Below are 24,764 nucleotides of genomic sequence, written 5' to 3'. Positions count from 1 at the left end.
CGAGCCGAGCCGAGCCGAGCCGAGCCGAGCCGAGCCGAGCCGAGCCGAGCCGAGCCGAGCCGAGCCGAGCCGAGCCGAGCCGAGCCGAGCCGGCGACTGGCTGGCCGGCCAGCCAGCCCGCTCGGCCTTCCTCGTGAGGAGGCAGAGTGGGAGGAGGAAGAGGAGGGGGAGGAGGCTGAAGAGGAGGAGGAGGAGGAGGAGGAGGAGAAGGAGGGAGGGAGGGCAGGCACGGGAGGCGGTTGCTGCTGCTGGGCAGAAGAGCTGTGTAGGAGCTGCGGCTGCACTCGGACGCCACATTCCCTCCTGTCGGGGCTGGCGGTGAGGATGAGCGAGAACTGAGCCCGCTGTCGCCGCCCGATCTGGGAAGTGTCTGGTCCTTCTCCTCCTCCTCCTCCTCCTCCTCCCCTGTTGTGGGTGAACCTGCGCTACGGGCTCCTCACCGACACGGGAGTGGGCTGGTTTGTTTGTGTGTCTGTTTAAGGAAAGGAGAGAGAGAGAGAGAGAGAGACCTTCCATCCATTGAAGTACAGTTCACTATGATCGTACTCGCACTCAGCACTGGAAGCCGGTTGGATTTCGTGTCTCAGTCCAGGGTGTTTTTCTTGCAAACCTGCCTTTGGATTTTATGTGCTACAGTGTGCAAAGCGGAGCAGTATTTCAATGTGGAGGTAAGAGCAGTCGTGTGCGTGTGTGCGAGCGTGCGCTTCCTCCTCTCCCTTTCCCCCATCCCTTTTCCTTATCCCCTAAATGAAATAAACCAGCCAGCCATGTCAGCCAGCATCCAGGGCACACGGTCGTGCTGGCTTTCCTTCCCGCAGCCGGCAGCGCGCTCCCTCCCCGCCCTAGGGATGCGTTTCGAAGGGGGATCCCTCCCTGCCCTGCCTCCCCTGCCCTCTCCCGTGGGAGATGGGAAACCTCAGCCCGGGCACTGGGAGGAACTGGGGAGCAGCTCGGGGAAGTCTCAGGGACGCAGGATACCGCTGTGTTGCTGAGTTTTCCCCATCTTTCTTTCCTTCTTTCTTAATTCGGAAAGAAGAATTAGTAGAAGAGTGTGTTATGGGGACAGGACGAAGGAAACTTGAAATTTTGGGCACGTTTCTTTGTGGTCAAGTATTCGACAAAATAAGAGCATTACCCATTTAAATCGAACACAAAGAGTTGCCACTAGAAACGGTGAAACAAATGGCATAAAGGTGCAAATATAACACAAAAGTTAGAGGGTGTGGAGGTCCAGGAAATACATTGTTTTCTAAGTGAAAAAGCAGATTAGAACACAGGGAACCTAGACGGGGCAGATCCTAAGAGTTTACAGACACAATGTGAATTCAGCGAACACTGGTTTCTAGTCACTCTCCTGTATAGTCCCAGTTTTCCAGTTTGGTGTTTTTTACATAATTCGACCTATTAAGTAATGATCTTTTACTGTCTTTATCTTATTAGCACATCTTCTTTCTCCTTTTATTTCCTGTCTGTCACACATTCTGTTGTGAGCCCTTCTTCCTCATCTTTCTCAATGTGATGTGTTTCTCTCTCTTTCCCTGGCTGTTCTATTTCATCTTTCTCTTTATGTGTCTCTTTACATTTGCTCTTTCAACTTCACATGCGTTTTATCACTTTTCTCGTGGATCTGTTTTCCTTCTCTTACTTCAGTCCTGCCAACCCCACTCCAAACTTTCTGCTGCACCCATACATCACCCTCACCCATTCCTGTTTCTCATCTCTCTCGTCTGATGTTTTCACAAAGCTTTCTCTCATAGAAATGAAGCCTGTGCCTTTTTTTCTGTCTCACACATATGTACGCTGGCTTGCTTTATATTGAGCTCTTTTCTCGCTCAGTGACACTCATTCTTGCTACTGTGGCAAGACTGCTTCTGCAGATGCTTCTTCGTCCGTTTCAGTCTGAAGTCCGTACCTTTCCTGCTGCCTCATATACGATCACCTCAAACATAACAAAAATCACTTTTTCTTTCCTTCTCCGCTTTCAGTCCAGCCTTTCCCTCTCTGCTGGTAGTTTCCCTTGCCACATACAGCCCTCCTTTCTGCTGAGCAACGCACAACATCAGCTTGTCTCTTTGACTTCTTTCTCTCCAGAGAGTACAGTAATTTACTCCATCATTAAGATCTCCCCTGATCGAAAATCCTGTCCTCTTTTAGTCTGCCACCTACACTCCAGTCACACTTTCTCAATCCTTATCACAAATAAATGCACATCTCTGCTTCTGTTTCATTGTACGCTCTTCAGGGCAGGACTTGTGTCTTCTTGTGTGCTTATGAAGTGTGTAGTGTGCTGGGTTGAGTCTGAAGTCCAGTTGCAAGACTGTTACAATATAAGTACAGAAGTTGCAAATTTCAGAGTGCACCATAAAGCTTTATCCTTTTGCTCCTGTCCTCAGCTGCCTTCTTTACTGATGAGCAGAGGGAAGCCGCGTGGAGGAGAGGAAGTTGCTCCCTGTAGCTTCCTCAGGCTTCACAGGCTGGCCCCCTGCAGGGTATAGGAAAGAAATTCCAGCGACAGAACTTTCTCCTCCCACAGTAGTCTGCTTTGCTGGCATCTGGCTCTGCTGGAGAGACGGGCAGCAGATGGAGCTAGTGTGGGAGGAGAAAGATTGGTTTAGTCAAGTGGAATAGGAACAGCAGGCCAACTACAGTCAGAGGGAGGTTTTGTGAGGAAAGAAGGGAAATGGTTTCATTTTTGACACCTCTTCCATATGGAAAACAGCGCATTTTGAGGGTGAAAGACAATACCAAGACCAAGAAACACTGCTGAGTGGAATGAAGTAGTCTGCGTAATGAGAGCATATATGTCTTCTGTTTGAAATACACCTCTTGCTCCTAGTTCTTCATATGCCAGCTCTCCTAGTTTCTTTTCATATTACAGTCTTTGATCCACAGATTGCTGGTGGCCAGAAGAGTGTTCTGGTTCTGAGGAAATACTCTCGTATTCAAGAGTCATCCTAATATGTGATTTTTCCCTAGGCCACCCTTTTTGACCACTGTCTGTGACATAATCCTGTCCTAGTCTACCTAATCCTGTCTAGCAAGACTTGAGATTGGATAGCACTGAAAATTCAACTTCCTTTTGTTGAGAACAGCAAAACTACTGAAAAATATGGGAAATTTGAGGAAAAAATGTTGGCAACAGCATTGAATGTATTATGCTGTCAGCGCAAGTGCAATATTATTTGATAGTACATTGTGTAAATGCATGACAAACGTTTCTTATGGCAACAAGAATAAACACACAAAGCAGAGTTCATGAAAGAAGTGATGTGCATTTAGATGAATTAAATATCACTGAACAAATACTTAGAATGGCTGGAAAGGGGATTTTATTATTATTTCCTGTTTCTAAATACAGTACGGATAATACCTGTTGAACATTATAAAATGTAGAGATCTTTTATTTCCTCTTACTGTTCTGTCTCAGTTAAGCCATATTCATGACTGAAAAGAAACATTTGTGTAGCAGTTTTGAGCATTTGTTTGTTTCAATGCAGGTTTGTTGGACTGTGGGCCAGAGCAGTTCTTAGGAGATACTACTGTAGCTCAAAGATACTACATAAAAATGTCTTTTAAAAGAAAAGCACAAAGCTCAAGTTTACAAGCTTGTGTGAACATTGCTATTCTTTCTTTGTAATTTTATTGTCTCTCTGTAGAATTTCTTTTAACCAAACATCTATATGAATGAAGTTCTCAAGTTTCCACTGATAGCTGAGTTGTCAATTCTGAAATGTAGTCGTGTATATAGTATTCATGTACGTGATAGACATGGCTGAGTAGGATTCGGGCCATGGAGTATGGGACTTGGGAGGGACACACCTACAGTGAGAGGCTGTGGTAAAGCTGAATGAGGTGATTGTAAATGGGTGGTTTAAGTGATGAAGCTTAAGATTTGCATACTCTTATTTGTTGAAGGATTTTAGCATTGATTTTTGAAGTTCACTGTTTACCATTAGTATTTTGATGAAACTTTTCTTTTGATGTCATGATGAGAAATAAGGAGTATGTTGTTAGCTCCCTATCCTCAGTGCTGAACTATTGCTCTAAAACCTTAACATCAGTAAGTAATTGCAGTAATGGAAGAATATGTCTATTGATGTAAAGTGTTTTTCCTACTACGTTAAAATATGTCCATACACAAACAGGAGAAAATATCCATCAATGAAATAGTGAATGGAACAATTGTTATTAAAAGAAACATTTAAATCATAAAATTGAAGCAAGCGAACACAAGATAGTTTGTTACTGTAATCTGATAGATGGTGATATTCTGAGTCAACCAATTGTTTTTTTTTTCCTCTGAGCGTCTCGCTATAGTATCAGTAACTTGTGTTGTTCAGTGATAATGCCTTTGTGTGTTATTGGGGGTGTCAGCATATTCAGCATATGATCTTTCACTATATAGATATTTTTATGTTTTCCTAAAGCCAACATTGTTATACTGTTTGAGCTGGTATTAACCTATGAATTCATCTTCTGATATAATGTATATTTAAATTTCAAGTATGTGTATATTTAATACTATTAAATATTTAATTCAAAAGTTAGAAAGCAACGTTACCATAATAAAGGGAAAAATGGTTACTGAAACAATAACATCTTGGATGGAAGTCATCACGAATCTAGAATAAGATTCGTATTGGATTATAACACCGGATATTCTTATTCCTGAGAGGAACTGTATCAGCTGAGTGTGTGCATAAAGCCTGCTGAGTAAGGAAGCGTTTTTAGAATCAGACCAAATTTCATTCACCATGTCTGTGATTTGGTAAACACTACAAAGCATGCTTCATCATCTCTCTTCTTAAGCAGACAGTTAAACTGTGTTTTTTCTTCTAGTGCAAAATATATAGACCTGAATTCATAGGGGAGATCTTAAAATGAGTCTTATTTTAGTGTGAACAGTTAATTAAAGCAATAAAGTCTTTTCCTTCCTTCCATTTCCAAAGGAGTGATAAATAAATTGCATCATATTGTGAAACAAAATACAGTAGAATCAAAACTTCAGGAAAATACTGTTGATTTCCTCCATGGCAATAAGGAGCTGAGAATCCCATTGTTTTCATTATTAAAAAACTTTACAATTAATGTCCAGCGCCTGTTGAGTGCTAATGCATGACCTTTTTTTCCATAAGCTCTGGGGTCTTTTAAGCTCAAAAACGGTACAGTTCTTCAGCTGGAAATTGAAAAGAGATAAACATTTGGGAGGGAGAAACTCTTCAAGTATCACCTTTACACACTTGTAGGCTAGTGGCATTGGTTAACGGGTTTGCAAACAGAATTCTGTATTTTTGTAACTTGTTAAAATGCAAGAATTAATATGGAGAATCAATTAAGGTGTCTTTGATGTAAATAGTGCCATGTGTCCTAAAAAGAGTCTTCGGCATTCTTTTTAGATGCAGACAATATGTATGATTCTCAGTTATTTAAGTTCTGAGTCTTGCCATTGAATGTCTACTAAATGAGTTGTCTTTCTGTGAAAATAAGAAGTTTTTTTCCTGACACATGACAAAACGCTTTTCTACTACAAAAGGCAAATAGCTGCTGTATGATAAGTGGACTCTCATTTGATATTCAGAAATATATGTGGAGACTACTAATCAGCAGAATACACTCTCTGCTATAATTAAAACAATTTTTACAGAAATTACAGTAGGTCAATTTTCTATTAAGAAGTATGAGATATTTTGTGTTTAAAAGATTATGGGGAACCTTACGGATTCTTTTGCCTGTGTTTTTTTCAAATTTGGATTGAAAAAATGGTCCCTGTTCCAAAGAGTTCACCAGTGGCCTAGTATGTTATACCTTAGATGCAAGGCAGATTTTTTTTTTATCACTCTTTTTCCTCTTTTCTTCCTACTGCAAATTTCTGACTGCTTAGTGTTTGAGCATCACAGCTATTAGTGGTTCTCAATTTTACTAAAGAAAAAGAAATAAAATGGAAATTATTGTTTTCTGATGTGAGATCGTACTAAAATAAAGACAAACTTTATTAGCCCACCAAAAAGCCCTGAACAAGCCAAAGCATTTTGCTCTTCCATTACTTAGAAGACGTCCTGCAGTGGAACAGTGTAAATCTGCCTACCCATTCATTGTTTCTTCAGAGTGGATACACCATCTTCTTTAACTGATTTAAGATTTATGCTGCTCTTTGTCAGTTTTACTTGAATCCATCTAAAAGGTCAGTGCTTGCTCTAGGCACCACTCCTTACACACTCAGCAAGACTGAATTATAAGAGTTTGTAAAGAGAGAATGTGGTATTACATAGAATTAAAAAAAAAAAAAAATCAAACTGTATCTGGTCTCAGTATTTTAAAGTCTGTCTCATCCTTCTGCTTTCCTGCATGACTGTGAAACTAAAACCTAAAGGACTTCATATTGATACTTTTTGAAGCTCTTTAAAGCAGCAATATAAGTTTTTACGTTACCCTCATTACATTGTTTGAGGCTTCTCACCTTCCTGTTTCAGATTTCAGTTTATTGTCTAACGTGTTCGCTGTCCTCAAACCACACTATTGACCATAATCTGAAGGAACAGGTTGAATCTGTTTGTTAACTGTGATATGTCAAATGATGGATTTAGTTTCATTTTGTATGAGGAGGACCAGGATTAGCGCTGCAAACATGATTTTACTTGGCACAGAAAGGGATTTGAAAAATAATTATGATTAGAGCTTTATCTTTTAAAGAGAGGTCACGCTATTTGGAACCTTTATTTATTGGTTGCCTGGCAACTGTTCATTCATGTTCCTGCTTATCATCATTCATTATAAGCATCTTTGTTGTACAGTAAGAGCAATTAAGTGCTAACAACTTATTTATGTGATGAATTAAAATTGACATAAATTACAGAAATAGAAAAATAATATTTCTGTAGTTTTACTTATTAACTGAAACTGCTGGTAAAGTGTTTATATATTAACAGCTGTTTTATACCAGCTGTGGAGTTATCTGCACTTCAGCTGTGATTATAATACTCCTAGCATACCTTTTGAGATATTACAGCACATAATTGATTTAGGAGCTTGGACATGTGTTTTTGTCATGCTTAAAATCTCCTATTAATTTCAAGATCAAGACTTCAGAGTATGAGGAAACTTATCTCCTGTTGATTCTACTGCATAGCATTAGGCAATCTAAACCCAAGCACTGAGGCTTGAACTCAGCATTTGATAAGGAGTTGAAAAATCAGGGATTAAAATCTGTTGTGATGGGGAAGTGCTGAAGCAATAAGCCTCAACAATTCCATAGAACATTAAAGTCGCTTCCTGCTTTCTCTCTATAGAAAACAGCAGTTTTTATTACACTGTGTGAAAATGTATTCATAAAGCATATGATTTGATGATTGTTTTGTGACTCTTGATGGCAAATATTTTGCCTTTTTTGTTAGTTCTTTTTTGATAATATTTTGATTGACCCTTGTGTAGAATAGCTCTTCAGAATGGAGCAGTTGTACTGTAGTTTATTCAGAGAAGATGTCTCTGTACACTGAGAGCAGCATTGGGACAGTTTCCCTATGGCTGCATCTTAAGAGAGTGTCACTGTAGGGTTAGGGTAGAAAGTGATTTGTCTCTCTGTTGCTACTGCTTGGTCTACAAGTGGCTTTGCTTCTCTCTCTGGGACTGGTGCCCTCCACTTTGAGCCTCTAATTGTATTGACTCACCAGTACTGTTCATACCAGGCTGTGCGTATGGGGGACAAAGTAACTGCTGTAAGACAAATCGGTATGGATTTTCATCAGCTTTCCCTCCTCACGTAACATGTCTGTAGTACATGAAGATGATGATCTGCATTTTTATATTTCAGAAACAATTGAACTGTTTTTGTAGTTGTATAGATCATTTGGAAAGAAATGCTAAACTCAGAGTTTTTTTTAATTGCATTTTTCCACATGATCTTGTAGAGACACTGTCCTTTTATCTCATTGATCCCATTTGTTTTTGCTGACAAGTCTCCACTTACAAGTGTGAAATACAGGTTGGCAAGGGGGAGACTTCCTTTTTCAGAAAGTTATCAGCTCAAAGGCAGAGGGAAAATGAGCAACTTCTTTAAAAAATAGATAGCAAAACATAGGAACAAACAACCTTTTCACTGGGAAGGAGCATGCTTCCTTTAAATGTGACAACAGATTTTTATGAAATGTACCAAAGAGGAAATTGCTTCCTTCTTGTACTGTATCCGGAACTGAAGGTGATGATCCTGTCAGATTTTTTGTTCTTACCTCAGACTTTGGTTGTGTGATATTCTTCTAGGAAATTGCTTTGACCCACTGTCTTCACAGAGGAACTGACAGATTGTGTTTGTCTATATACTGTGTTTTACACGCTGTGCAGAATAGTAGCAATGTATTTAATTGCAAATGAAATAAATGATCTGTCTTCCACACAATAAAGTTAATTATTATTGCTAGCAATAATAGATTCATATAGCTTAATATACAGCAAGATTTTGATCTTTGCAAGTGAGACTTTTGTTCTTCTTGGCTCTACGTATATATATTTATATATATGTTTAGATATCTATATATAAATATAAAAAAACAGAACTGTATTCCTTTTTTAAAAAAATTTAATTAATTAATTGTGAAGTGCTGGCTTCTGACACTTCTGTCCTTCCTTACTTGTACAGTACGTCATCCTTGGAAACGTTTTTATTATCTCTATCTGTGTTGTATGTATGTTGAAATATGTAGGAAAAATAAGATGATGTTAGTGATTGAGGCACTGTATTTGGAGGCTGGAGATCTGGATTGTGTGTCCAATTCCATCATGAGTCTTCATACTGATAGCAGTGTTGTCAATATTGATAGCAAGAGCTATCATCTTTTTAACTTAGCTTCCACAATTTTGCATTAAAGTAATTGAAGAGTATTTCCTATTTTTTCCAATATATGGCAAGAACAATAGAAGAGAAGTGATGCTGAACAGACACAAATGTTTCTTTATCATTCGTCTGAGGACAGTTTTACTTCTTTCTTAAAAACAAAACAAAAACCAGTAAGGAAATAACATAAAAAATACATTGAGTATTTCAGTTTGGTTATCTGTGTATTAATGGAGTAATGAAGGTGTTCAAGAAAAAAAGTACCAGATCAGAAAAGGTAAAACAAATGTGTCTGTAATAAAACTTTACATCTTTTTTTTTTTGCTTCTGTTTTAGGTTTCTTGTTTTCCTTTTTTTTCTTAATGTAAGTACTAAAGAATATAGTCAGTAGGATTACATGGAAGATGTGATAAGACAACTGAAGAATACAGTGTATCACATTCTGTTTCAGAAGGAAAGTTTGAATAAGAAAACCCTTGATACCCAAATGCAAAGTCAATTAGTCTGCTTCAAAATGTATTTAAATAATAAAATGGATTTCAGATCAAACTGCAAATGTTGCTCAGTGCAAAATTTAAAAGTGTTCTATTTTTAAGCGAGTGAGCTATTAAATAATTGAATTATTTCACAAACATTCATGTTATCTTGTTATCACAGTATCTAACCTTTTTTGCTTAATATATGTGAATTTTTATGAAATTTAATAAAAGATTGGACTTTCACTGCTCCGGGTATTTATGTGTTTATTAGACACCACAAATAGGCAGACTTGCTGCTGACATTTCTCTGATTATTAAACAGCTAATAGTGGAAGATGAGGTGGTGAAGTAATAAAAAAATTGCTATACTGACATAGTAAGTGTAGAACTGGAAACTGAATCGTCTTCTTCGAGGCACCTGCACCTTAAGTTCATCTTATAAACTTCTTTCCTTCCACTTTTCTCATAACTTTTCCTTTCCTTGCTTCTTTCTTTCTTGTCTCATTTTTCTGTTTGTTTTTCATTTGTTTTCTTCAGCTTGTCTTTGTACAGCCCATTGCCTGCTGCCAAGAAAAGACATCAGTCATTGTTGAACCATAAAATCATTGATATTAGAGATGGGGAAAGACTATTAAAGAACCTATTTCTCTGCCAATGCTGGATTGCTTACTATTGGATATTTGCTGGCATTTTGTAAAGTCAAGTTTTAAAATCTACAGCGATGGGACTTTCAAAATTGAACTTGAAAAGACCCTGGTAAATGTACATTAGGGAAAACTAAACTGGAAGTGTTCCTTTCAGTAGACTTCTCTTTTGGCTACTGGCAATAATAGTTCAAAGTTGACTCCAGTTAGGAATAACACAGGACCTATGGAAGCTTCCTCTTTTTAGGTTAGCAACTAGAAGCTGGGCTATGTGTCCTAAGTCATCTCAGATGGTACTAGGCTCTTCTCTTTAGGTAACTGAATTCTATTCCAGATTTTAATGAGGGTAGAGGTTGTCAAAACACTTGTACATATGGGTCTCTCTGAGGTAGATGCTGGGATTCTGATGTCTTAATTTGGAGTTGAATTCCTTCTTTCTGCAAGGGTGCTTTTCATTTCAATGGCCTAAGTACCTACTTAGATTGTGTTGTCTGTCTTGCTTGCTTGACCTTTAGATAATGTTCCAGAAAAGCAGGACCAGTGACATATTTGCTGTTCTCTGATAATGTAGATCCTCTCAAGTCACAGTAGATGCTAATATGTCTGGACAAAGCCAAGAACAGAACTGCACTGTTGTAGAGTACCTTCTCTCTCTCACACCCCACATATCGTTAAATACATTTATCACATAACACAAGAGGATAACACTTTCCTACCTCTTCAGATTTCACATATTCTAAATATTTACAGGTGTAAAGAACAAAGCATTTCTCCAATGACATCAAGACAGTTTTGCTTTCAACCGTAATGAGACCAGGCCTGAGCCTGTTTAAATCAGTGTACAACATACTAATCTACAGAGGCACATTTTACAAACAGTGCTCATGACAGTTTTTTGATGCCTTACTCTAAGTGATTTTAAAGGCTGTCCTTCCTCCCTAAACACACAAACCACTAAGCAGTTATTTTTGCCCTTAAAGGGAGAGAACAGAACGTTGAGCATTTTTACAAAAAGTAATTAGAATACGTATTTTTGAGGAATAAACTTCCTAAATGTCTATTGCCTGATAGACAATCCTCCAAAAATAAAAAATAAAAATGGCATTTTATTCATTTATCTGGGTAAGACTCTTGGACCCTAAAGAATAATTAGCTGATTACAAGTACTTCTGTTAACTTAATGGATTAATTTAATGGAAATTTGTATTTCTGTGTTAATATTAGACTTTGGATGTCATCGTAGTTGGATACATTAATTCATTGTTTTGTTTACACTATTTTTTACACTTTATTTTTACACTTATTTTTACACTTTAAGCCTCAGAACTGTGAAAGTGACTGGGTCAGAATAAGAGAGTTGTTGGCCAGTTTTTATGTTTGCTTGTTTACTTATTTGCAAATTCAAAATTTCAGATAGCTGAGTATGCTACCTGATGTACAGTTTGACTGATTTTTCTGCTATCATGTAATTATAGAGATAATAGTTCTACTGTTGATTCTTAGGCTTGCATTTGGGAGGGAAGAGTGATTATATCTGCAATCTTCTATTCCTGAAGATCTTCCATTGTAATATTTAGCTCTACTCTATTGTTTTGCACTGACAGGCTCATTTAGAGAAAAAACAGTATTTTCATCCCTTTGTGAATAATCCCATCATTTTTCCTGGCTGGCAGGAGAATTCACTTTTTGTCCCAGCTGTCAGATAAAGATAGAGTCATTGTTCTTCATAGATTAATTGCTTAGATGTCTTTTCCATTGAGATATTAGATATTTTTTCTCTATATGCAATATCTTTCTAAGGAGGTGATGTCAGTTTAAATTCGACCAAAATATTTAGATTCTGTAGACATATATTCTTTCTTCAGTTTTGAACAAAAAAAGCAAAAGCTCTGTTTCATTGTAAGAGTTTGAGTGGTTTTTTTTGTTGTTGTTTGTTTTGTGTGTGTGTGTGTGTTTTATGAATATTCCTTTCCTTCTATGAATTTTCAGCAGCCCAGGAAATGATTCTTAATGTGAAACTAAGCTTTAAAAATGTTAGAGCAATGTATTTGGTGATATTTAGTAAAAGTTATGAGTGGCTGAGGACAGGAGAGCAACTGTAGCCTCTCTAGTGTTCCAACTCTAACACAATAAAGAAATTCGTCATGCTGATTAGTTTTAACATGATAGCTAGAAAAGGGCAGAGTGGGACTTTTAACTTTAAAATCTCCTACAAAGAAAGTACTGTATAGATTTAAACTTGTTTCTAGACATAAAATAGCTACATGTGTAGCTGAAAATTCTTTGATGGTGTTTAGTGAAATACAAATAAAATAATTAAAAAGTATTTTTTTTCTTTGGAACAAAGAATTAATGGAGCCATTGAAAGAAGTGAGCCTTCAAATTTATGTAGAAAAGTAGCTTTTACTCCATTGTTTCTTTTTATAGAGCTCATACATTTACCATGTCTCAATGATAAGGAGAAACAGTTGAAAGATCGAAAGAAGGGAATCCGCCCATAATTTCTCTGTTTTCTTTTACCTGTAATTGCTACTTGTTTGCTTATTTACTTATTATCCTAATTGGATATCTATGTCAAGTGGTCTTGATTGGAAGGCATTGATGAGATTCAGACTTAACAGAATCAGTCAGATTTTGCCATTAATTTTATTGAATCCAGTACTTTACACCAAGCTGTTCAAAAGGCCCTGAACATTTTAATGGTGTCAGTGAGGTGTATATTTTTACACTTAATACCTGAGTATTGGTATTTAAATCTGTAGTCTCAGCCTGTACATAAAGGTTAAAGTTGGTACAAAAAGAAGTAGAGATAAAATATCTGTGTGTGAACTGAATCTTGTCATTAGAAGGAAGTATAATACCACTAAAAGAGTGACCACTGTGAAAGAATTCCAGAAAGAGTACTAGGGGTGAAAGGAAAGTTAACTTGAGGTGAGTTCTAAGCATTTAATGAAAGGGCTTATATAGTCTAACTTATGTCAGCAGCAGTAATGGACTGGATTCTTTCCTTGCCCTATGCTCTCAGTCTAACTGTAATTTTCCTTATTCAGTGAGGCTGATGTCTCTACTGACAGCTATTAACTATAATGTTTATTCTTTCTTATTAGTCTGTCTACTTTAAGACCTCGATAACTACCTCATTAGAACAAAATTTTGTATTGTATTGCATCGATTGACTTCTCCGCTTCATTGCATTTTGTCACTTAATACTATTCAGCCACCATATATGAAAGTGTCTTTTTCCAATAACGTTTAATTCAGTGCTGCCAATTGTGACCCAGTGTGGTTTAAAATTCATAAAATTGCTTTTGAAATTTTTTTGGTTGTGTTCTGATTTTGAGCTTTTTTGTGAACATTTTCAAGATAATTTTTTCTATTCCTGAATCCATGACAGGAACTTCAGTTAAAGAAAGAACAGAATATTTTCATTATAGCCTGTAAACCAACTCTTAAGAAACATGCCAAATGGTTAAGGTACAACCTATCTAAAATTCTAGTCACAATATTCACCTCATACTGCTTTTCAGTTTGGATTGTCTTCAAGATAGCATTTGCTTCTATTTTTTCTACTGTTAAAACTTGCCACTTCAAAAGGTCAAAGTACTTCTAGCTGCTGCCAAAGACTGTTTTTCAAAGGGTTGTTGTGATGAGCATCAGCATTCTACATTTTACCTAACACTGTTAAACTGTCTAAAAGTGTCTGGCTGATTGGCCTGGTGCATCAGTGTATGCTTGACCATGGAAGAAGCCTAACTTTGATTAGCCTAACTTTTGTCTTGACTGCTAATGGTTTGCAGCAGCAGTGACTGAGTAGTGTTCCAGGGACTGAGCTTTTGTTTTTATAGAATCCATGATTTATCTCATTGGAGTAGGAAAGCACATGTTTTACTGCTTTTAAACAAAGATTGTGATTTTATTCTCTAATTCAGTATTTTGTAGCATCTATGAGAGACAAATGGAGTTGTAGTGAAGTGGTGTCTCAGAGAACAGACATCCAAAAGCAGTACATAAAAGTACCAATGTCAGTAATGACGTGTACTTTTAGTTACATACTAAAAATCATTTGAAAATAAGTAGGTTAATTTAGATACCAGTATTTAGATAATAAAATTCCTCCTTCTTCATATATAATCAGATACTTTAAAAATTATTTTATTTTGCTATTTTTTTGTTTTACCTTGATTGAAAAATGTGAAACTTAAGGAGACAAAAAAAGTAGCAGTTTAGAAAATATTTTCATGAGAAAAATGCCAGTGATGCATATTCAGTGGATATTGATTTTGAGGGAGGGAGAGGCAGGGGACAAACATTTGACTGCTTTAAAAATATAAATTTAAACTTCAAAATTCGCTTAGTGATTCATGCATGTGTCAGGAGTTGAAAATCAAGGGATGACCTTTGGAAGACCGGGCAATAGGGTTTCTGCTTGTTCAAGAAACAGGAAGTTCAGCATTATTTTAACTATGTCTACCTATAATAGCAGGCATTTTAAATCAGCTACCACATCTCTTTCCTACGATTCAGAAAATGTTATTTAGGTAGAAAGGAAGCAGCAAGTCTTGAATTTCAAAGTAAGAGCTCAACAGAAACACACTGTTACGTATTGGATAAATGCAGTGGACAGTGCGGCTGTCTGTTTTGAAAGAATAAAGGAGGAACATTGCTCTTGTACCAATAGACTCAGATTTTGCTTTTGAGTTCTATTCACTCAAAGAGTCTCTAAAATAGTGGAATGAATTTAACTCATTATGTTCAGCTCAGATGTAAAGCCCTAATCGCAAATGTTGAAGACAAGAAAGCACTGGAAATGCAGCCCCAGATGGCTGTAAAACTAGTCTTATATAAGGTGAAGCAGATCCCTTACAAGAAATTATCCCTTGAGTTCACTGTGAGCTTCAATTTATACTGTATGGATTTATTCTGAAAGAACACATTATTGGACGATTTTGAAAGAGATCTGACTGTTTATGTGTAATATATTAAAATAATAAAACTATTTTTGAAGGTTTTCTGGAGGGTTCTCTGTAAAAATGCTGATCTAGTTTAAATTGCTGCAGACCTAACTGACTAATATAATTCTATAGTATATTAATTTTAAAGATTTCAAGAATGGATAGTAAACTGAAGAGGTTTCGATAAACTTTTCTATCATGGAACATTTATTTCATTTGATGATTTTCTTGACTCAAGATACCGAGCTCGTGGCAATTTAACTTGCAGGAGTTAAGTTTCATAATAACAGGTCATGTTTCAAAAAGTATAAAATTCAGTATCAGTCAGAATAACTCTATTGGTAAATTAATGGATGCTAGAGAAGTCCTTTGAGGGATTTGAATTCAGGCACACGTTGTGTTTAACAGCATAGAGGTGAGCTATTGTGCCAGTCATTTTTTTTGTGTGTGTGTGCTGGAAAATGGTCTCAGGCACATTTAATTTAGGCATGACTGATCTTTTCTATGAGTGTTCTTACATGAACTGATTTTGAGTTGTTCCTCTTGGTGATTCACTCTACTCAGATGATATGTGAAGGGGAAGTCCAGAACATCTATGTCCTTATTACCATTTCTTGCATCTTCTCTAAGAAAATGCTAATGTCAGAGACTATGTTGGAAAACTGATTATTTCATTGTTTATTTGTTGTGCATAACAGTATTTTCTTTGGACTCGCATCATCCAGGCATCACAGAGAAGGGTTAGCTTCAGACACATTTGTGGTAGATGGAGAACTTAAGCAGATTTGAAAACTTGAGAATCAAGACTCTATTTAGTGTTAGTCTACAATAGGGTCATACTGGTCTATTGGGAAAGGGCTTATTCAGGTTTTACATACAATTTTGAAGATATGCCTTCAAAAGTCTGAAATCATTTTGTTGCCATTTGTTGCATAAGGTCAGTTGAGAGTCAGCACATTGTTTGTCTGCGTTGCATTGTATTTCCTTGTAATTTCTGCTTTCTTATGAGCATGTTTTCCTTGGATGTAAGTTTAGGTTTGAAAGAGAAGATTACAAGTGAGATGGGCATACTTTCTCCTGTCACTGTCTGTGCATTAGTTAGTGACAGTGGAAGTTACCCAACGCTGTGCCAAAGCTGATCAACCAGAGTCTGGAGGTGAGAATGGAATCACAGAGGTGGAAACATTAATTGTTAACTCTGAACATCACCTATGCATTGGCTCTCATGAAATCTACAGAGACCTAGGGAAACCTTGCCATGTGAAGAAACCTAGACAGGCCCAAGCAGTAGGCCCAGGAGAACATCATGAGGTTCAACAAAGCCAATTGCGAGGTCTTGTACCTGGGTCACGGTAATCTCCACTATCAATACAAGCTAGGGGATGAAAGGATTTGAGCATAGCCCTGCTGAAAAGGACTTATGGGTACTGGTGGATGGGAAGCTGGACATGAGCCAGCAATGTGCCCTTGCAGCCCAGAAAGCCAACCATATCCTGGATTGCAAAACCGTATCCTGGACTGCATCAAAAGAAATGTGGTCATCAGCTCAAGGGAGGTGATCCTGCTCCTCTACTGGTGAGACCTCACCTGGAGTACTGTGTCCGGATGTGGAGTCCTCAGTAAAGGAGAGATGTGGACCTGTTGGAGCGCGTCCAGAGGAGGGCCACAAAAATTATGCAAGGGATGGAGCATTTCTACTATGAAGACAAACTGAGAGAGCTGGGGCTGTTTGGCCTGGAGAAGAGAAGGCTCCGGGGAGACCTGATTGCGGCCTTTCAGTATCTAAAGTGGAGCTATAAGAAAGAAGGGGACTGACTCTTTAGCAGTGACTGTTGTGGTATACAAGGGAAAATGGTTTCCAACTAAGAGGGGAGATTTAGCCTGGATAGTGGGGAAAAAAAAAAAAAAAAAGATTTTTATGTTAAGGGTGATGAAGCACAGGAACAGGATGCCCAGAGAAGTGGTGGATGCCCCATCCCTGGAGTCATTCATTTTCAGGCTGGATGGAGCTCTGAGCAACCTGATCTAGCTGTAGATGTCCCTATTCATTGCAAGGAAGTTGGACTAGATGAACTTTAAACATCTCTTCCAACTGAAATGATTCTATGATTCTATGAAATGATTCCTTGCAATTTCTATGCCTGCCATACCAGATCACAAACTTTCCATTAAGGTTGCCTGTTGTGGATGGTATAAATACTATGGTCCTGCTTCCCAGTCAGGTCTGTACCTCCTGAAAAAGTCCCAGAATGAATGAAATCTTGGTGGGAAACATGTTTCCTAAGAGAAAATCAAAGGCTATAGCCCCTTAGTTGGATGTAGAAAATTACATTGCACTTATTTGGGATATGATTTGGGAGTAAATAGTGCTTGAAGTCTCCTGTGCTGATCAGGGTAAGTCAAAGGAACTTTCAAAAGCTCATTCTTTGTTGGTACTTTGTAGAACTGTCAAGAATGCCAGTAAGAATTGATTTGAACCATGTTTTTGGGAGCTGAACTAGGATAATCAACATGTGTTATCCAGTGTCAGCCCTCTGAATTCCTGTAGTAGCAGTCATCCGGCATTATTAATGCCCTTAAGACCACGTTCAAAGTAGTACTCAGATGGGAAAAAATGAGTCTTCCTCCATTTTTTTTTTCCCCTCACATTTCTTTTTATAATGTTTGGCCTGGTGTATAGAAGAAGACTGGAAAAAGTCTGGGAAAGCACACTTTTAAGAATGGTGTTTAGTGTAATCCAGACTATTCAGTGTCCTGAAAGGAGAAAGTTCAGTGTCTTTTTTAGTCATTGATATTATTATCCTCTGATATTCTGTGAAATACTGTCTTCAGAATAAACTGTGTAAACAATAATTTCAAGCTATTGATGACTACTGTGCTTATTACTCCTGTACAAGTCAAATGTTTCCTCTTGAGCTAACACCCTCTTTTCATAAGCCAATTCTAAACCTGGATGAGCAATTTTTTTAGTGTCTGACCTTGCAGGTGAAACTGCTGTGTGGTACAGCACTAATGAGCTTCAAATCATGATGAATAAAATGTTCATCATGGCAAACTTGTCTATCTTATCAGCAATGTGAACAATAAATTTGCCATGTGTAGGTAATCTTTGTTTTATGAGACTGAGTTACTCTGGCTATCTGTGCTTCATGCAGTTTTAAAAGTTTGTAGGTAAGGACATAGCAAGCATTTTCAATTTCTGGCCTAAAGTGAAGTCAGAGTTACTGGACTTCAATTCTTCAGATACACCCTCGTTCTTTATGTAGATGTAGTTATTAGAACATAATGTATTGTACTCCGTCTCTACATTTCTTTATTTCTTTAAGTAGAAGAGATATTAATGAAAACAAAGTAACACAAGTAATTCTTAGTAATAGACAAATTCCTGCAGTGAAATACTACACGCCTACTACAACAGTGTCCTGACTGAAATTAATGGGATTTTAGCTTGACATCTGTGTGTCTATGGTCACCTGGATTACTTCTCTTACAAAGCTTTCTCTTAAAGTGTGAGACGAATAGGGCTGCAGTTTGGGAATCCTCTGCCACTAGCTAGCATGTTTCATGTTGCTTTTATTCTGTACTCTTCGTTCATGAAATTAGCTCTTGCTAGCATTAGTGGTTGAACACTGTAATCTATGGGTAGTATTGCTTTCATGATAAGTCTGTGACTGATAGAAATGACTGTTAATTTTCCAGAAATGTTTCTTGTGTGATTGACAAGATAACTTTTAGTCATTAAGACTTATTTTATGTTATTTTATTTTATTTTATTTTATTTTATTTTATTTTATTTTATTTTATTTTATTTTGAAAGTGACAGGATAGAAAAAAAAATGGGGCTGAAGAGACTTAGCTAGGGCTTGTTTGAGTGAGATGCCTGACAATCAATTTTCAAGGTAGCGCCTAAGTTTAATCCACTTACAAAAAAAATGGAACGTATTTAACATACCTGCATGTACAAAGTAGATGTATACAAGGTCACTAGAAACATTTTTCTTACGCTTCATCATGGTGTTAAATGAGTTCATAATTTCTGCCTCAAGTTGAAGTAATTCTCTCTCAAAATTATTCTGAGTGTTCACCAGCAGTACAAGCTGTAAATGTTGCTACTTTGACCTACCCACTTTCTTTGAGCTACATGCTGGGACAAATTATTTGCACTTCGCTGCAAGTGGAGAAGGAAGGCATGATGTGTAGAACACCACTGCCGCTCCATTAGCATTAGCAGTGCTACTCTTCCTTTCCTTGACTGAGGACCAAGTGTTTATTTTAAATTATGCAAGATGCTCATATGTCATTATAGTTTTCTGTGATGCTCTTTGTGTTATGCAAGACATATCTCTCCTACGATTCAGAGTGAAACATAGATATCCTGAATAATCATTGATTATTGGTTATATATATATGCCTGCTAGGTAGTGACAGTCATATGTTTTCTAATAGCAGTCATAGAGTGCTACACCTGATCAAGAAATCCTTGTATCCAAAGACAAAAAAAAAGAAAAAAAAAAAGCATTTATATAGATCAAGACCTTGCTCCTCTAGGTTTAGAGACCTAGAGGAGGTCCTTTTCCAAACTTGGAAGTTCATTTTAATGCATTTCACTTTGCTGGTCAAACTAACATTTTGTTAAACAGTTAAAGTAGTAGAGCGAAAACATAGGAGTCCATGATTACCATATGCACAGGAGGAAATATGGGGTGTCAGGATGAAGTGAAGTTGTGATGGCAGTCTGGAGGAAGAGCCTTACATTCTTTCATAGTTGCCTAGCAGCTAAATATGACTGCATTTTATTATTTCTGCATATAAACGTGCCCTTGTTCAAAATGCTTGACAAACACTGGCAAACATATTTTCACGATGATAATAATGCTATGTAAAAACATGATCTATGCACTTTCTGTAGCACTTTATAGGACATTTATTGAAACCTTTTAACATATATGCTGGAAAACATTAGTCATCACTCCAGACAGACTTTTCAGTCACTCTTCCACAGTCTTATTGTTCTTTTGAGTCTCCAGTCTGTACTGCTTTCACTGTCTAGACATGTTCACTCGTTGCTTAAACATCCCATTCAGTGAAAGCTCGCCATCCCTGGTGATTCCTAAGGAACTTAGCACATACCATAGGAGTTATCTGCAGTTCGGTGGTAAAGTCATTTAACACATCATGGAATTGACCCAAATTTCTGCATACGTATCTGCTCAGGTGTAAGTGGAATGTCTGATTATTTGATCTGTGTGATCAACGGCAAGTCTCCATTGGTACTAGTATGTATCATGGTAGCCTTGTAAAACTTCAACAGACTTTTCATCTTTTTAAGACAAAGTTATAAATTCTTACTTTGTCGAATGGGACTTTTCTAGTGTTTTTCTTAGCCTAGCATACACATATAGATGAGGAAGCTGACATCAGTTGATGTGCCCTATCTTCACTGTGAGAGCAATGATCAGACGTCAAGTTGCATAGCTTTGGAAAAGCAGTGTGAGGCTACAGTGTCACATATTCTCATAATAATAAACTTAAAAATCCTTTGTTCGCCAGCACATAAGCCACACTATCTATAAGGGGTTACACAGGATGGATCAAATAACTAACAGCAGTGCATGTGCTAAAGGAAAAAGGAGATAAAAAGAGACCCAAGAAACTGGAAACAAAAGAGAAAACTGCCTCCTTCTGTTCAAAGATCTGCCTTTCTTTGGGAGGTGACGAGGCAATTCCATCCCATTTTTTTTCTCCTATTAAGAGCATACAGAAGAAAAGGGAAATGGCTTTTTGGCAATGTGAAATCTAGTGCAACTCACACGAACAACTGCTGCTTGTTCTTTTCTGTGTTAAAAGGCTCTAAGCCTGTAAGTGACACTAATGTCCCTTATACGACTACTGTACATAGAAGATTGAAAAAGCAGGCCAGTTGCTGAAAGCCAAGTCCAAAAGAACTTGTTTCTGATGTATTCTATCTTCTGTATAATCTTGATAAGAAGAGAAACTAGTATATATCAGGAAATGTGATTTTTGTTAATTACCTTTATTTCTTCATATCCTCAGCAGCCTACGAGTCCAGCTGTAACAATTCTTCTGTCAAGTTTGCATGGCAGCTACTCTTTTTATACTTCTCCCCATGTCCACATATGGTGTGTTCTAAATGAAAAGTCAACAAACTCTTAGGCCTTTTCTTAGTGTTTTAGAAATAAAGGAAGTTAAGCTATATATTTACCTTTTTTTTTCTTTTTAAAAGTAACAATTTGTAAAAGTCAAAGAGATTTATTAACATCAATATCTACATGGATTTACAGAACTGTAAGTGCGATAATTCACGAGACAATAGAGCAATAAACAGAGGAATAACAACTTTTTCCATGCTATGTACATTCAGGAGAGAATAAAAGGCCTGACTGACATTATATGAAGGCTCATTAAGAAGCAGTTCTCTTCTAGTCCACATAAAATCAGCAGGAGCATCAGAATCATTCACCACATTTCCACAGCTGTCCCACACTTGCCGGTGTTTGTATTACAGTATCTGGATTTTTTAATGTTCATAATGAGGTCTTCAGCTCCATGATACTCAGGCTGTTCTGTGTGCAGCCCTGGAGACAGACCAGACCTGTCAAATCCAATGGAAAATAAGCGTAACGGCCAGTTGGCTTAGAAGGCTGCAGTTAGATCATCTCAAATGAAAACTCCACCTGGAGGTCTGCCCTCCTGCTGTAATGGAATTTGGGCGTCCAGCAATAGATCGTGATATCCCTACCTGAGCTTCAAGATTATAACCTTTGATTTTTTATTGATTTCATAATTGAGCAAAGGGACTTGTTCTAATTTTCTATTTAGAATGCTTCAGATCATCAGCAGAGGTTTTTTTTTTTTTTTTTTTTTTTTGTGATTTGGACGTGTCTATCTAGACAAGGGAACTTTTAATCTCTGTGTGATGAAATAGTGAAAATATATCCCATATGACCTTCTGGCCAAAAAATATGTTATGGTAAGAGTCAGTCATGCGTTACTACCTAGATTTTGAGTTCTTTACATGCCAAAAATTATTCTGGAAAAAAAAGGCTTCTCTAAAATGTATGCTTTTGAGCTTATTTACCTACTTCACAATTATAGAGAAAAATAAATAAATAAATAGCTAATAATAGCTAATGTGAATTTTGGTGGTTGGATTGGGATTTAAACTGAACATAGTAGTTCTAAGATAAATGGTTTTCTGATTTTCATCTGCTTAGATTTTTCCAGAAATGCACTGGTCTCCAGTTCTCACCTATTAGCGTTATTCAGGGAGAAATTGGTCTGAAATAAATATTTGCTCATATGCATGCCATAGCCACTGGGGAAACTGCTGCAAAATAGTATAAGGTTTCTATTTATGAAATTTTATTTGAAAATAGAGAATCTCTGTGGGAGCACCTGAAATCAGAAGAGGTATGCTGTGTTCACTAAGCCCTGATATAAGTCAACTACAATTTTAATTAAAGATATCTGGAAAGGTAAAGGATAGAGAAGAATATTGATAGAGAGAGTTGAGCCTACATAGAGACTGAGATTAGAAATCATAGAGAAAAACTTTCAAAATATTTGTGCATAGTAGATTCACAGTGTTGGAGCCCTAACGGGTGTGTTTAATGGAGGCAATGAGAGACTTTATAAGACCTCGCAGGGCAAGTAGTCAGAGATGCTCACCTTATGTTTCGGAGTTAACGCACAGAAGTCACGTCGTTCTCTGATTTGTGTGCTTATGGTCTCACATTGTAAGTTTTCGCATTATCACCTATGCAGGGCACACTGTGGCTTGCAAAGGTTATATATATATAGTATATATAGCGTGATGTCAGCATTCCTCAGAATCACATTTTCCAATAAATGTATAATGCTGAGGATGTGAGAATGTGTTAGAGGGAGTGGTTTTAAAAGTTTTCTGGAATAAACAGGTTTAGAAGTGAGAAAAAGTCAAGAATTTTATTATAGGTGGTTGCAGAATGTAGGTTTGTTTTAAGATTTTTTTTTGGACTTATGATAAAAACATGACCAGTCCCTTGCCTTTTGGGTTATAAAGCAGATTGTCATTTAATAACAGATGCCTGGAGAACAAAGAACAACAGTATGTAGTAGGAAAACAGAAAGTTAATTTACTTAAAATATTAAAGAATAGATGTTAATTTTGTTACTGTTAAGGCATACAAAAATGTTGTTTTCATGTTATATGGTATTAATTCACTGAGAAATAAGACATTACTTCAATAAAAGTATTTTTCCTCTGATGTAATTTGGGGCATTTCTGTGGAGTATTTTTTTTTTTTATAATAAATATGACTGTGTTTTAAAGAGGGATGAGAGAACTCTGAAAAATCAGTATTTAACAGGAAGTATATTTAAGAAGGTAAAGGAAATCAAAGCAGTAAATCTTGTTTCTGTGTTAGGATTTCGTTTTACCCCTTCAACTCTGCTTTAGTAACAAAAAATAAGTCTAAAGAACATATATTTTTAATAATTTGCCATCTGCAATGTATAGGGTAATCTGCTTGTTTGAAGAGCAGCAGTAGCTCTCATTCATAATGAGGGGTTACTATTTCTCTCACGGTAAAATATTAGTTATATCAGTGCAAATAGGAACTGCTTAATGAACCATTTGTCATCTATATCTTTCAACGCAGTTACAGCAGATGCTTTCATAACCTTATTTTGCTTCTTTTTTGTTTTGTATTTATTGTACCTATTGTTCATTGCTAAAATGAGGACGGCTGCTCAGCTGATGCCGCTTTTCAGACGCTCTCCGAATGAGGAAGAGAACATGAACGATGCTGCATGCAGGTCTCCATGGCGACCTCAGTCTTGGCCTGGTGCCTGCAGTCTGGCCTGCTCACAGCACACCAGGCCCTGAATTATTTAGTTCTGCTGGAGAAAAAAATACAGCAACAGGCTTCTAGTGAATAACTTAGAGGAGTAAAGTGCCATCAGTCTGCTTACATGATTATGCTCAAAGGCTCTCACCAGCCAGCAGACTGGCCAGTTTATTCTTGCTTTTATTAAGGTTTTGCTGTTAATCTCTGTCCATGTTGGGCACCCACATTTTAGCAATGGTATTAACAGAAAACAACAGAATAATAATTCTGTAAGTTGATAGTCTTTTTTTTTTTTTTTAATAATCTTTAATTATCTTGGAACAGTTTTGTTCTTCCATTTTTAACAAGGTATTTTCATAGAGAAAAAATCCCAGAATTTGACAAGATCATATACCAAATGGTGAAGCCCAGAAATAACTATGCCTGTGATTGCTATGCGTTTTTGCGTATTTAAATGATTTTATCCGTTAAAGAACATTTGGTAGTTGTCATATGTTTCTGACAATTTAACTGACCTATATTCTATTTTTGCATTGTTATTGTGCTTAGATTACATGTGTCCTATCCAAAAAGCATGTGTACAGTTTTGAGCTTTGAGGCATCCTTCCTGGTCAGGAGTTTAATTAAGATAGAGGGAAATTATTGTTAATTCTAGCAGTATTTACTGCAAGTTTATTTATTGCAAGAAAATTTTTGATATTGGAGGAAAAGGTGGTATATCAAGTGGACACTGGTTTGGCACATTGGGCTTTAGGAACAAATTTGAAAACTGGATGTGATTTTACAATGTTTACTCTATGGAATATTATAGAAGTGCATGCACATGAAGGCAGGGGATCATTACATTTGTGTCTAAGACACAAATGATTTCAGAAGAGCATTCTAAGGCAAGAAGGTTATTTCATGTTACCACAGCCCAAATCTCTGTTCATGCTGAAAAAGTGAAATGTTTCAATTTTTATTTCCTGGTCCCAGTGTACTTTTGCATATTGTTGAGCCATAGAATAACACAGGTT

At 37.0% G+C, this 24,764-nt stretch overlaps 1 protein-coding gene across 1 annotated transcript in view; it reads left to right on the top strand.

Moving 5' to 3' along the window:
- MMP16 (matrix metallopeptidase 16) overlaps positions 1–24,764 on the top strand; it is a 188,151-nt gene that overhangs the window by 1,459 nt on the left and 161,928 nt on the right. The window contains exon 2 of the mRNA XM_021386792.1: positions 482–668. Within this exon, the coding sequence (XP_021242467.1) occupies positions 537–668 (132 nt within the window). The 5' untranslated portion in view covers positions 482–536. The remainder of the gene's footprint in view (positions 1–481; positions 669–24,764) is intronic.

The sequence above is a fragment of the Numida meleagris genome, chromosome 2 (assembly GCF_002078875.1).
Source record: "Numida meleagris isolate 19003 breed g44 Domestic line chromosome 2, NumMel1.0, whole genome shotgun sequence".
NCBI lineage: Eukaryota > Metazoa > Chordata > Aves > Galliformes > Numididae > Numida > Numida meleagris.
The sequence above is the reverse complement of the archived record's forward strand: the minus strand, read 5'-3'. Positions and strand labels throughout refer to the sequence as shown.